Raw genomic sequence first — 15,525 nt, forward strand, 5'->3', positions numbered from 1 at the left:
TAATGGTAAGGAACCACTGTGGTGGAGATTCATGGCTGGTGTGCCTGCGATTTTTTTCATGTGCAGTGGTGGTGTGCAAGTTTCCTCACTGGCAATGTGCCCTCAGAAATTTTAGATTTAGTAATTTACCAACAATTGAAGTAGAATTAATTGGCCTGTAATGTCTTGCCTTTATCTCATCTTTTTTCTGAAGAGATGTGACAAATCTGTCACCCTCTGGCACAGAGTTTGGAACATTATAGTCAGAGACTTCATTATCTCATTTTAATTCATAATTTTTGGTCCATCAATTGTAAATCATTACATTTTTATCATTTGTCTACCTTAAGTTTGCACCATTTCACTTTGAATTGTTTTACACCTACTTCTGGTGTTCTAAATCCCCCACCTCTGAAAACTGAAGCAGCATACTTATTCAGTATCTCGACTATTCTCTCTTTCTCCATAAACTGACAAAATGGGCCTGATTCTGTCAATCAAAAACTGTGAAAACAGTCAATTGACTTCTGAAGCAAGGAGACTTTGGAGAGGAAGACATTCGAACAGCACCTTTTCCAACAATGGTCACCAAAATCAATGATTTATTTCACATAACTTTAATTCATCAGAGTGAGCCTATGAGCACATCAAGAGAACAAGCTTAAAGGATAAAAATGCAAATAAACATAGGGCATAGGACATTGCTAACATTTATCGGGACATTTTATGCACATAGCCCATAGTTTTATATCCATTAACTTTACCAGATTGGAAAATACTTGGCTGTGCGCACGAGAGTCCAATATGTGCCTCTGGTGGGAAAGTCTCCTTGCCATGTCCCCTCACCAGGAGTCCAAGAAGAAAATTTACTATAACATGTACAACAATGTTAAATGCCTGAAAAAGACTGTATTTAAAAGAGCAAGTTTAAAAAATAAAAGCCACTAAAATGTTGTATAAATTGCTATTTGTAAAATAAGAAAAGAAAATCAAGCTTAACCTTACTTGGGAATCTTATGCAAATTCAGCATTTTTTTTCCTGCACAGCAGACGTCCATTAGGTCAATGTTGGCAGTTCAAATAGATATAGTTTTGTTCTTTGCTAAGTATTTTTGCATCACACAGCTCCAGTTTTATTTTGAGAGTCGTACACAGTAGATTTTGAAGATTTGCTTCTCACTGGCATTTTGTATCTCACTTGTTTCCAAAATCTTGAATAGTATTTCTCGGGTTTGTTTCTTCTATCTGGTTTCCATTTAATAATGCCATTTTTTTGAATAACATGTCTTATGGATTCTGGAATGTCATTCAAGTATTCACCTTGCTCCAATTTAATTAGAATTACTTCCATTTCATTCCAGATTAAAGCTTCAAATAATCCAATCTCATGTTCAAAGCCAGAGTATGCCTGGTCATTAGCTGAAGGCTTTTGAGCCAAAACGATTATCAACCTTCTGCTGTTCCTTATGTGTTCTTCAATAACTTCAACTTCAACTGTAAATATAAACCAGGCATTAAACTTTCCGTAAATGTTTTCTTATTGATAGCAGTTCTGTGAAGGGCTATATAGCGGCAAACAAAAACTATTGGGGAAGAAATTGGTTCCAATTGTGACTGTTTTTAGGTGCAAAATTCACAAGGGGGAGGCCAGTATCCAGGTGTGATCGATTATGCCCAATCCCCACTGGAGGTGTGTCAACTTCCAAAGGCCCACTTAAAATAGGCATCCGGCTACTTAGGGGTCTAATGCTTGTCTTAGTGCCACAATGTCAAATTCAGCAAAAGCTGGATGGTGCTGCCACCTCATTTCCATGATTGTAGCATATGGCTGAGCTCCTGTCATGTTGTTGGCTGCCTCTGTGCTCAGCAGGAGACTGAGCAGCATTTGTTCATCTCACATGGTACAGCCAGCCTTCTGTTGTTAAAGGCAGTCAGTCCCTCTTAAAGGAAAGTTGCACTGAATGACAGGAGGCTGCTGCTGAATACTATTGCTGCAATTCTAAACAAGGAAAAAGGAACACCAGGACAAAAGAGGGGGCTCCAGGATCACAGATGTAATGCTGGAGGTCTTAATGGTGAGTGGACAAGAAGAGTGAAACTATGGTTCTGCAGGGGGTGGGGGAGGAGACCCTCAAAAGAGATTGAAGAGCAGATGACCAGGGAGGTCAATTACAGATTCTGGAACCAAGGGCCTGGCAGCAATGCCAAAAAAAGTCCAGTAACTTCACATAGGTGGTCAATGCCAATGAATGCATCTGCATATGACACCTCCTACCCAGCACTCAACTAGCCTCTCATGTTTCAATATGCAACACTGTCCAATAACCCACCTAGTACCTGTTCCTAGCACTCAGAACTCATCCAGATACACCACCTCACTTTCACATACCGACCGATGCTGCCAGCCTCACACCCACCCCTCGCTGCCTATACATACCTGGAGCTACTCAGCTATTGCAGGCACCTCACCCAAATGCACTGAAACATAATCCCCGACATTCTTCCCTTTCATTTGCAGGATAGCATGGCACAGATTCGAAGAGAGCAGGCCAGAAGGGGAAAGGATGCCTGCACATCCTGAACCCTCTGGAGGAAATGGTGCTCCACATTCTGGGGCCAGCTATATCTTTGTGCAATAGCAGAAGTTACCTTACCTGTAAGTTTGGGCCTGGGCCTGGGCCTGGCCCTTTAAATAAAGTAGTGCTCAGGCCCTCTTTCAGCTGAACGTTTGAACTTTAGTGAGTGGCACACAAATTTATTGAGTGGACCTGCACGGCCCAAATTCGGAAAACTAGTGTCACATTTGTCAACAGGGCTGTGTGGCCTCATGATAGCACCACTTCAGATGGTTCTGGTGCATGCAGAGGTTGTCTACATGACCGCCCTGCTCAAAATGGCTCATTAGGTGCCATGCTGATGGCATGGCCAGGACGGCAATTGGCTTCTGAATTGTCAGTTCAGCGGTGCTACGGATCCAAATCCCGCACTCTTTGAAACAGTATTCCATTTAACATTTCAAATAACGGTATCCTGTCTCACACATAATTTTACAAAGCTAACAAGTTTTCCGTTTTTTTTAAAAACTAAGTGACTTGTTATATTAGATTTATACAGATTTTTGGCTAGATCACACTCAGAGTACTGTGCATAGTTGTGTCTCCATATTCTTAAAAAGGATATAGAGGCATTCAGGAAGGTACAAACATGATTCAAAAGGATGATACCAGAACCGAGAGATTGTGTGTGTCAGAAAATGCTAAACAGCTGAGGCTTCTTTCTCTCGAAAACAGAAGGCAGAGAGGTGAATTGATAGAGGTCTTTAAGATAATGAAAGGGCAGAATTTTGCCCTTGATGGGCGGACGGGCAGCCAATCGCCGCCGCCGAAACAGGCCCCGTCGCCATTTTAAGTGGGCGGGCCGCCTGACGGGAAACGCTATGCGCTTCCTGTGAAGGGAGGGAGGGATTCCCCAACTGTCAGAGCATGCGCATGAAAGAGCGCACATCTCCCTGAGGCAAAGTGCTGCTTTGGGGAGATCGCTGAAAGGCTGGAAAATATAAAAAGTAGAACAATAAAAAATTCATTAACATGTCCCCCTCATGTGAAAATGTCACACGAGATGGGACATGTCAATGAAATAAACAAAAACTTTATTAAAAGTTTTTAAAACCACTATCAAACCTCATCCCGCCACTTGATGAGGTATGTAAAAAATTACCTACCCGCCTGCCCGTTGGGCCCATGCGCCGAGCCAAAGTTCGCACGGGCCCCTCAAAATCGTCACCAATTGGCAAGTTAAGGGCCTTAATGAGGCCTTTAATTAATGGTGGGCGCGCATCCCGCTGCATAGTGCGCCCGCCGACTGAAATATCACGATGCCGCGCGCTGACATCAGGACGCTCACGTGACATTTTAAGCGCTGCGTGTGGGCTCCGCCACACGCACAGCAGCCAGAAGATTCTGCCCAAAGAGTTGATAGTTTAAACATAGAGAAAGTGGGCACAAAATTAAATTAAATAAACGCCACTTCCCCAGGGGCAGGTTACACCATGGGTCCCCTAGGTACACCCAAACATGTTGAATTTGTATTATCCTTGCATCCACAGCCTAACCGCCTGATGTGTTGCCATGTTTACAAATTTGGACAACACAGCTCATAGTAATGCCTGTGCTGTCAATTCTTGAAAAAGGCAGTGTAAAAGAGCAAGATAGGCCCTGCAGGAGCATTATTTAAAGGGTCAGGCTTTCTGATTCCAGTTAAGTTAATATTTTAGGACATTTTCCATTTCAATGTAATCTATAATGTTTTCAGAGATGTTTTGATGAGTTCCTGCATTTTCCGGAGAGTGTTGCCACATTCTCATGGGGACGGCAGAGTAAGTGACCAGCTCACACAAAGCCTGCAACAGGCATGGAAGGTGGCAGTGCCAGTGTCCCTGGATCTGCAGGATGATAGGGAGATGGAGCAGAGGCCAAGGAGAGGGCAATCTTCATGGCATGCCCTTTGCCAAGTTGGAGACCGACTCCTCCATGCTCCTTGACAGTGACAGGTGGCTACCTGGAAGGCCAGCCAATGCACCCAGCAGCTTGGCACGCATGCACATTCAGCTCTCCCCTATATGTTGCCCCATTGCTGTCCTTCTTTGAGTCCTCAGCAGTGGTACTTATCCATCAGCTCGGCCTCCAGTGAGTTGGCTAATGAATCGTCCTTTCGCCAAGCCTGGTTGCAGCCAATCATGCCCACAGTGGCTCACTTATTACTGATCCCAACTCTATGTTAGCCTCCAAGGTAAGTATAGTGCAAGTATCTGAGCTGGTGACTGAGTATTAGATCAAGGTAAGGGCCTCTTCATTAGTGCTGTACTGTTGCTCTCTTTCCTCCTCCTGTTGGGACTCCCCTGCCTGGGAAGATGGCAACTCTTGGGTAGCCAAAAGGAGAAACCAGAGGAGTTGGTATCAGGGAAGGGGGGTTGGGGTGGGAAGCAAGAGGCCCAATATGTCACCGTGAGGGTGGGCTGGGAGCTGATAAGGGGGTTAATGCAGGAAGATGCTATCATCCTCAATCTTCTCAGTGACGTCAGATGCTGCAGGCCCCATCAGAGCCAGCCCCATGTAGGTCTGTAGGCCTCAAGAAATGTGGCCTCCATGTCCCCAGGTGGCTCTGCTCTGCTCCACTCCTTTCTATTGTGTGCCACCTTGACCAGCAAGAGAGAGGAGAATGTCAGTGGTTGTGTCGCACTGTATTTGGGTGATGTACCTGCCATAGCATAATAGCTAAAGTAATGTGGAGGCAGTGAGAGATGGATGTGAAGGTGGCAGATTTGGTAAGTGGGTGAGGGTGAAGTGGAATCTGGATATTAGCCCTGAGTCCTGAGTGCCAGGGAATGCTGCTGGAAGAGTGATGGGAATGTGGTGTGTTGGACAAAGTGAAATGTTGGTGGTGTATTGGGTAGAAAGTGCCATGTGATGATGTATTCATTGATGTTGACCATCCTTATGAGATCATTTAACTTCTGGTGGCACTGCTGTCAGATCCTCATGTCCTGACTCTGGGTGTTCACCTCCCTGGTTATCTACTCTCACTCCCACTGAGGATGATCCAATAGGGTCTCCTTTCCCCATGCAATGGATCTCTCCTCCAGCCCGCATGCACCACTAATGTCTCCAGTGCTGCATTCATTAATTTGGATCCCTCTGTCTGCAAAACTTTTCACTGCAGCAACCTTTTTGTGCAGCTTCCTTTAAGAGGCTGCCTACCTTTAGGAAAGAACAGCTGCCTGTGCTCTGTGTTCTGCAGCAACACTGTCAATGGCTCCTGCTGTGTCCAGAGCTCACTGGCAGAATTGAGACAGAGAGCAGCAGCAATGGAGGTGCAGGAGCTTGCACCAAAATCATTCAGGTGAGATGGGTAGGCAAATTTTGCGTCTTGATCTGAACTGCATGGCCACGTCACAAATCACAGCAACCACACCCAATGTTGGGATGTTCAAAACTAGACCCGATAACTATCAGGTAGTCAGTAATAAATCCAGTGCAGAATTCTTTACCCAGAGAGTGGTGAGAATGTGAAATGCATTATCACAAGTTGAGGCAAATGCCATAGATGTATTTAATAGGAAGCTAGATAAGCTGGTAAGGTAGAAAGGAATAAAACAACATGCTGGTGGGGTTAAATGTAAGGGGATAGGAGGAGTCTTATGTGGAGCATAAGTGCCAGCCTAGATAAGTTGGTCTGAGTGGGCTGTTTGCCAATAGCATCAAGTTAACACAGCCATTGTGGATATCCTCCTGGGCATTCCTCAGTATCTGCAGGCTCTTGAGAACATAAGAACGTAAGAAATGGGAGGGGGAGGATACCCTCCAGCTCCTCGAACCTGCTCCACCATTCAATACAGTCATGGCTGATTTTCTGCCTCAGCTCTGCCTTCCTGCCTGCTCCCCACATCACTTGATTCCTTGACAGATCAACAATCTATCAACCTCATTCTTGAATATACTCACCAATGGAGCACTCACAACCCTCTGGGGTAGATTATTCCAAAGATTTACAACTCTTTGAGGGAGAAAATTTCTCCTCATTTCATCTCCGTCCTAAGTGATTGACCTCTGATCCAGAGGTTGTGCCCTTGCATTTTAGGTTCCCAGCCAGGGGAAAATAAAGACATCTGCATGTCTACCCTGCTAAGCCCCTTCAGAATCTTGTATGTTTCAGTCAGATCACATCTCATTCTTCGAAACTCCAGAGAGTATAGACCCAATTCACTCAGCCTCACATCATAGGACAACCCTCTCATTCCAGTGAATCTTTGCTGCACTGCCCCCAAGGTAAGTGTATCCTTCCTCAGATAGAGTATGGAGACCAAAACTGCACATGGTACTCCAAGTGTGGTCTCACCAAAGCCCTGTACAATTGTAGCAAGACTTCCTTATTCTTGTACTCCGATCCTCTTGCAGTGAAGACCATTAGCTTTCCTAATTTATTGCTGCACCTGCATGCTAACTTTCTGAGTTCCTTGTATGAGTGCCCTCAAGTCTCTCTGAACAGGAAGAGGATGAGCAGAGGAGACAGGAAAATCAATTTGTTTACATCTTAGCTGTTCAAAATGAGCCATTTTTATGTTACCAACATGTAAATAGGTCAAGGCATAGCTACCTGGAAATATTTGCTTGACAAGGTTACAAACTAGCAGTGAGGCTGTAACAGAACTGTGCTGTCCCCTACAGTCAGATCTTGAACATTTCAACAACAGTGATGGTTCTATTTGTAGACGTCAAAGTCACCACTGTCTTTAATTTTTATTCTACAAGGTCAGTTTAAACAACAGTAGGGGATATTACTCATTTTCCAAACCTGCACTGTACAGTTACATCATGTAGACGCTACATGCCTTTTGTCTGTCTTAGACTCATGATTACTTAGAGGATTTGGACCTGAACAGAGGTGCAATCACAGAATCACAGTGCAGAAGAGGCCCTTTGGCCCATCGAATCTGCACCGACACGTGAGAAACACCTGACCTACCGACCTAATCCCAGCACTTGGCCCATTAGCCTTGAATGTTATGACGTGCCAAGTGCTTATCCAGGTACTTTTTAAAGGATGTGAGGCAACCCGCCTCCACCATCCTCCCAGGTAGCGCATTCCAGACCGTCACCACAAAAGTTTTTCCTCACATCCCCCCTAAACCTCCTGCCCCTCACCTTGAACTTGTGTCCCCTTGTGAATGACCCTTCAACTAAGGGGACCAGCTGCTTCATATCCACCCTGTCCATGCCCCTCATAATCTTATGCAGCTCGATCAGGTCGCCCCTCAGTCTTCTCTGCTCCAACGAAAACAACCCAAGTCTATCCAACCTCTCTTCATAACTTAAATGTTCCATCCCAGGCAACATCCTGGTGAATCTCCTCTGCACCCCCTCCAGTGCAATCATTAAGGGCAAGTGCCAAGTGGGTGCCCCAGGGCTCAGTGTTGGGATGACCAGGGTTTCAAGTCTCCAGCAATGACTTGGATTCTGAAAGTTGCTGCAAAAGAGCTACATTTGCAGATGATATCAAACTACTAGGTGCAGGGGAATTTAAGGAATCAGCTCAATGAACTGCACAAAATATGAGAGCAGGTCAAACAAAGGCTGATGAAACGTAGTTCAGACAAGTGTGAAATAGGAAGGAAACATATGTACATCATAATAGTGCCAAAATAGTTAAGAATAAAATGAGGTGTCAACCTGGTGAAGCTACAACACAGGAGTACTTGCATGTGAAACAGCACAAGTAGCAAATGATAGACAGAGCTAAGCTATTACAAAACAAATGGATCAGATCGAAGTTCTGCAGTCCTGCCACATTCAGTTGTGAGTGGTGGTGGACAATTAAACAACTCACTGGAGGAGGAGGCTCCACAAATATCCCCACCCTCACTGATGGGGAGCCCAGCACAGCAGTGCAAAAGATAAGGTTGAAACGTTTGCTACAATCTTCAGCCAGAAGTGCCGAGTGGACAATCAATCTCGGACTCCTCCAGAGGTCCCCAGCATCACAGATGCCAGCCTTCAGCCGATTCGATTCACTCCACGTGATATCAAGAAATGTCTGAACGCACTGGATACTGCAAAGACTATGGGCCCTGACAATATCCCAGCAAAAGTACTGAAGGCTTTTGCTCCAGAACTTGCCACGCCCCAAGCCAAGCTGTTCCAGTACAGCTACAATACTGGCATCTACCCAGCAATGTGGAAAATTGCCCAGGTATGTCCTGTACACAAAAAGCAGGACAAATCCAACTCAGCCAATTACTGCCTCATCAGTCTACTCTCCATCATCAGTAAAGTAATGGAAGGGGTCATCAACAGTGCTATCAAGCGGCCCTTGCTTGGCAATAACCTGCTCACTGACGCTCAGTTTGGGTTCTGCCAGGGCCACTCAGCTCCTGACCTCATTGCAGACTTGGTTCAAACGTGGATAAAAGAGCTGAACTCCAGAGGTGAGGTGCGAGTGACTGCCCTTGACACCAAGGCTGCATTTGACCGAGTGTGGCATCAAGGAGCTCTAACAAAACTGGAGTCAATGGGAATCATGGGGGAAATCTCTCCACTGATTGGAATCATACCTAGCTAAAGGGAAGATGGTTGTGGTTGATGAAAGTCAACCATCTCAGTTCCAGGGGTTCCTCAGGATAGTGCCCTAGCCCCAACCATCTTCAGCTGCTTCATCTTCCTTCCATCATAAGGTCAGGAGTGGGGATGTTTGCTGATGATTGCACAATGTTCAGCAGCATTTGCAACTCCTCAGGTACTGAAGCAATCCATGTCCAAACGCAGCAAGACCTGAACAACATCCAGGTTTGGGCTGACAAGTGGCAAGTAACATTCATGCCGGGCAATGACCATCTCCAAGAAGAGAGAATCTAATCATCCCCCCTTGACATTCAATGGCATTACCATTGCTGAATCCCCACTATCAACATCCTGGGGGTTTCCATCGACCAGAAACTGAAGTGGAGTAGCCATATAAATACTATGGCCACAAGAGAAGGTCAGAGGCTCTGAACCCTGAGGTGAATAACTTACCTCCTGAGTCCCCAAAGCCTGTCCACCACCTACAAGGCACAAGCCAGGAGTGTGATGGAATACTCCCCACTTGCCTGGAGGAGTGCAGCTCCCACACTCAAGAAGCTTCACACCATCCAAGACAAAGCAGCCCTCTTGATCGGCATCCCATCCACAAACATTCACTCCCCCGATCACCAACACACAGTGGCAGAAATGTGTACCATCCACAAGATGTACTGTAGGAATTCACCAATGTTCCTTAGACAGCACATTCTAAACCCATGACCACTACCATCTAGAAGGACAAGGGCAGCAGACACATGGGAACACCACCACCTGTAAGTTCCTCTCCAAGCCACTCACCATCCTAACTTGGAAATATATCGTTGTTCCTTCACTGTTGCTGAGTCAAAATCCTGGAACTCCCTCCCTAACAGCACTGTGGGTGTACCTCCACCACATGGACTGCAACAGTTCGAAAAGGTAGCTCACCACTACCTTCTCAAGGGCAATAAATGCTGGCCCACCCATTAACACCCACACCCCATAAATGAATAAAAAAAATAATAAAGTTTAGAGATATAAGAATCTTGTTAGCCTCAATGCTCAACATGTCCATCCAATGCACAGCAGACATCAACAACAGCAACTGAATGATGTACTATATAAGCAAAACAGTAGTATCAAAGTTTGGGGGAGCTGTGATCCAACTGCACAGTGTTCTGGAGATTGAAAACAAGGGAGATATTCAAAAGCTGGAGGCGGTGAAGATGATGTGCAGAGGTGACCTCTGGTGTCAGGATCTCAGTTATAAGCTGCTAGCAGTGAGTAACCTATCTCTTTCTCCCAATATACACCAAGCATAGTGTGCCAGGAGCACTGAAATATCTTGTAAATTAATTGATTTTGCATTATTGCACAATGTCAGCTTAGAGTGTCATTGGGGCATGCAGCACCCAAAGAACAGTGCCCACACAATGCCAGGCCGACAACATTTGCCTCCAAAAGAAAAGGTAGGCATAAAGAATAAATCCATATAATAAAACATTGATTTATATGTGCCTCTTATATATAATTAAGAAAATAAAAAAGCAAGTAATTAACATTTTACTATTGAATAAAATAGAACAGATTGTGATATAAGTCTTAAGCTTTTGGAGGGAGGATTCAATTTGTGGGATTTCTTTATCTCATGTAATTTAAAACAATTGTCATCATCTTGTAATGTGATCTGTCAACAGTATAATATGACTACAATATAATGTAATATTTATATTAAAGTTTCTAACTTTCATTCTTATGTTGGTCCAATTGACTGACAGACAAATAATATTGAAACTAAGATACTTCATGGAAAGTACTAGTCACTATGTTTTGTTCAGCATCCAGCATGAGCTCTTTGTCATCAAGACACAGTTACTTTCAATATGCAATGGAAAGGATTCTCAACATTAAATTCCTTCATCTTACCCTGACCAGGAAGTTCATCTCTGCCAGGTATGAACAGTTTGTAGCCATATTTTTCTTCAAGGGTGCGCGGTAAAATGTGAAGAGCGAAGTGGTTTGTGTCATAGTTATCCAGAGAACCTTTACTCTCAGATCTTGGATAGCTGACATATGCATCAAACATCTTACCATCTGCATAGTCAAAGACAATTATTCATAATGATAACAATAGGTACCAAGTAATTTGCTTGTACTGAATAATGATACCATCTTTAACAATTCAATAAAATGTGTAATTTAAAGTGCTAAGTTCGTAATGCAAAAACGCTCAACCTTTACAGCTCTAAACAGAGATGTATACTACTAAACCAATTAATATATATCTTCTTAACCTTAGATGATATTAACCATTGGCTGACATAAATAATTGAAACAGAGATACACACTATTTGACATAATCTAAAATGGGAAATAACTGGTTAATTTAAAATCAAATTGATGTTACATACTGATTGATGTAAATAATATTAAGCTACTCAATACTGCTTTAGAATAGTCATAAGCTGAGAGCAGTATTAGATTCTGCTTAACAAAAATAAAAATAACTGGAAAAACTCAGCAGGTCTTACAGCATCTGCAGAGAGGAACACAGTTAACGTTTCGAGTCCGTGTGACTCTTCAACAGAACTAAGTAAAAATAGAACTAGATTCTGCTTAATGTGTATTAACTAAACTCAGACTGATATTACAAGCTCTTTGATGTTTGTAGCCCTAAACTGATATTGGATACTGCTTAATTTGGAGAGCTGAAACATAGAATGACATTTCATAAAATTTGATGTATTTAACCTTATATCGAGACTGGTCTTAAATACTTCTTAATATATTTCACACTCCACTGAGCATGAGACCAGAGCTCCAGCATTTGAATGCTGTACTGACATCTAGTGGGCTACTCATGTCCAATGGAGGCGTAGTGGTGACTCCCCTTTTATCCAGTAAGTTCTCCTGGTAATGAGTTGTGAGCCAGGCTAACCTGTCTACATAGAAAGAGACTTAGATAAGGACCCAGCCCAGGGTACAATCTGCCAGTTGTTAAGGAGTGGAAGAAATTAGGTGCCTTATGTGCTGCTAGGCACCAAAGGAGGAAAACTGAAGTTTGTCTGCTTGTGCCTTCACACATTTTTTTCTCCCTTTGGGGAATATTGCAGAAGTGTTGGAAGGATTAGTAGACTGATTATCAACCTGTTTGAACCATGTCACGAACACTACTCTGTGCCTGACAAGTCCTAGAGTGGGATTTGAACGTGAAGCTTCAGGTTCAGATGCAGGGGGACTACATTCTGAGTCACAAAACCTCTAGGAAAAGAAGTAGAAGAAGGAGAATGTATTTGACCTTAAACTGAGGATTAAACTATACACTGTTTAATATACCCAATTCCCCTTAACAGCTAGAATTTCTAACAATGTTACTTTCTGCATAAAATTTAAAGAGTATATATCAAAGCATATGAAAGAATATTGTATTTACCATTAATGGGCTTGTGGGATTCAAACATTTCACGATACCAAAGGATAATGTCCACCTTGAAAATCAGGTACATTATTATTCCAGCCAAAATCACAAAGATCAATGGAACAAAGATCATAATCACATGTAGTGTCCAGTCTGGTGCTAGGAAAAAAATGAAAGAATTGTGACTGCAAAAAAGATTGAATTCTCAGGCTATATTTTATTATATGGTATAGTTTGGTCTGATACAATTTTTAAAAATGTTTCAAGAAAGTCTCATCGAGAAAATATCCCTAAAGATTGTAATAATGTTTTAATGAGGTACATAGATTTCATTGATGATTAATTATTAATCTGTGCAAGCAATCTAAAGTTATCAATTGATTTTGAATTTCAACCTTGACTATGGACGGGACTTTTCGTGCCCATTGGTGTCCAGCATCATGGCGGACGTGAGCAAACAATATGGAGGTAAGGCCAAAAATCAGTTTCACAAAACCAGTTTGCAATCATCCATTCTGACCATCAATGGCAGGTCACGTTTCTCACCGCCGCACATCGGGAGCTTCATTTTAATACATCTGCATATCATTATAGGCCCTGCTTTCCAGAATCATCCAGGCCACGCCGACATGTTTCACAACAGCATTTATAAGGCATGCACCTGGTGAGCTGCGTGAGTTTCGAGGGGAACTCAGAGCTGAGTGCGCAGTAACATTGTTGAGGCACCACGCATTCAGGCGAGGTTTGGACCTTACCCATCATGGTTCAAGCTAACAGTGCAGCCATACAGCACGGGTTAGGAGAATGCCTGCGCCTGAGCTGGGAGCACAGCATGCAGTCCAATGGGCAAAGATGCAGCCAATCGTTCGGTGGAGTGGGGTGGAGGTGGGTGGGGTTTTGGGCAGCCATGAAGCGCTCTCAACTCTGGCCATCCAAGTGGTGGTCAGCACTCTCTGGGATGCATTAAGGGCCCTTCAGATTTAACCAAGAGAGGTTCTTAGTACACCAAAGCTATCCCACACTTCTCTCTCTTTCAATCTGCAGGAGTACCACCTCAGGAGCATGGAACCTAATGAACTAGCTGTATGCCTCATGGCTTACAGAGAGCAGAGACAAAGAAGAGGACGACGGAGGTGTGTGGCTACGCAGAGGGAGGAGCAGTACCCTCAGAATGCAGGGGCAGCTGGGGCTCCTACACAGGCCACTGAAAAGCCGCAGCGAGCCATCGCTGGTCAGCACCTGGCTAGATCCAAGGTCTATAGTGGTGCTTGTCACTCATGACCGAGAACCAGTGTCACCGAAGACTGTGCATGTTCAGGAAACTGGTCAGTCACATCTGCCACCTACTGTGGAGTTTGGTGCCACAGGGACAGGGAGGTCATTCACTGCCAGTGGCCATGAGAGTGACTACAGTGCTCAATTTTTACACCAGTGGCTCCTTTCAGGGCTTCACAGGTGACCTCCATGGGGCATCACAAGCATCCACGCATAAATGTATCCATGAGGTCTCGAACATCACCTTCGCAAGAGCACACAACTTTGTGCATTTCACCTGGAATCAGGAAGCCAGGAAGCAAGTGTGCCGGGATTTGCCCAGATCTCAGGTTTCCCACAGGTGCCGGGTGTCATCGACTGTACTCGTGGTGTTCAGATCTCCGTGGCCACAAGCAGTCAGCAACGTCAACCACAAGGGCTTCCATTCACTGAATATTCAGCTGGTGTGCGACAACCACATACACATCCTGCGCACAGTTCCCAAAGAGTTCTACATTCTCAATAGATCTCAGATCCCTGATGTCTTCCAGGGTCCACGGCAACTGCACGGATAGCTCCTCGAGGACAAAGGCTACCCTCAGAGGACGTGGCTGGTGACACCCATGCAGCAGCCTTAGAGTGCAACAGAGCAAAGGTATAATGAGGCACATAATGCAACTCGCACCTTGGTGGAATAAAGCATCAGGATGGTGAAAATGAGGTTTCAGTGCCTGGACCAGTCTGGTGGAGCCCTGCAACACAATCCACAAAGGGTGTCACACATCATCATCGCCTGCTGTGCCCTTCACAACCTCATGCTGCAATGGGATGAGGAGCTGGCTGAGGAGAAGATGGAGGAGCTGCATGTCTCCTCTGATGAGGAAGACGTCGATGGGCATAGAAACATAGAAAATAAGAGTAGGAGTGGACCATTCGGCCCTTCGAGCCTGCTCCGCCATTCATTATGGTCACGGCTGATCATCCAACTCAATAGCCTGCTCCCGCTTTCTCCCCATACCCTTTGATCCCTTTCGCCCCAAGAGCTATATCTAACTCCTTCTTGAAAACATACAATGTTTTGGCCTCAACTAGTTTCTGTGGTAACAAATTCCACAGGCTCACCACTCTCTGGATGAAGAAATTTCTCATCTCAGTCCTAAATGGTTTACCCCGTATCCTTAGACTGTGACCCCTGGTTCTGGACTCCCCCACCATCGGGAACATCCTTCCTGCATCTACCTTGTCTAGTCCTGTTAGAATTTTATAGGTTTCTATGAGATCCCCCCCTCATTCTTCTGAACTCCAGCAAATATAATCCTAACCGACTGAATCTCTCCTCATATGTCAGTCCCACCATCCCAGGAAGCAGTCTGGAAAGCCTTCACTGCTCTCCATCTATAGAAAGAACCTCCTTCCTCAGATAAGGAGACCAAAACTGCACACAATATTCCAAGTGTGGTCTCACCAAGGCCCTGTACAATTGCAGCAAGGCATCCCTGCACCTGTACTCGAATCCTCTGGATATGAAGGCCAGCATACAATTTGCCTTCTTTACCGCCTGCTGCACCTGCATGCTTACCTTCAACGACTGGTGTACGAGGACACCCAAGTCTCGTTGCACATTCCCCTCTCTCAATTTATAGCCATTCAGATAATAATCTGCCTTCCTGTTTTTGCTACCAAAGTGGATAACCTCACATTTATCCACATTATATTGCATCTGCCATGCATTTGCCCACTCACTCAGCTTGTCCAAATCACACTGAAGCATCTCTGCATCCT

The 15,525-nt window shown here is 44.5% G+C and overlaps 1 protein-coding gene across 2 annotated transcripts in view; it reads right to left on the reverse strand.

Annotated features, from left to right (window-relative positions):
- Nucleotides 1-586: 586 nt before the first annotated feature.
- Nucleotides 587-15,525, reverse strand: part of LOC144682476 (interleukin-1 receptor type 1-like) — a 79,013-nt gene continuing 64,074 nt past the window's right edge. For both annotated transcript variants that reach the window (XM_078544874.1, XM_078544873.1), the window contains exons 9-11: nucleotides 12,505-12,648; nucleotides 10,998-11,165; nucleotides 587-1,473 (exon numbers count right to left, since the gene is read on the reverse strand). In XM_078544874.1, coding sequence (XP_078401000.1) covers nucleotides 1,097-1,473; nucleotides 10,998-11,165; nucleotides 12,505-12,648 — 689 coding nt within the window. In that variant the 3' untranslated portion in view covers nucleotides 587-1,096. The remainder of the gene's footprint in view (nucleotides 1,474-10,997; nucleotides 11,166-12,504; nucleotides 12,649-15,525) is intronic.

This window comes from Cetorhinus maximus, chromosome 7, assembly GCF_964194155.1.
Source record: "Cetorhinus maximus chromosome 7, sCetMax3.hap1.1, whole genome shotgun sequence".
NCBI lineage: Eukaryota > Metazoa > Chordata > Chondrichthyes > Lamniformes > Cetorhinidae > Cetorhinus > Cetorhinus maximus.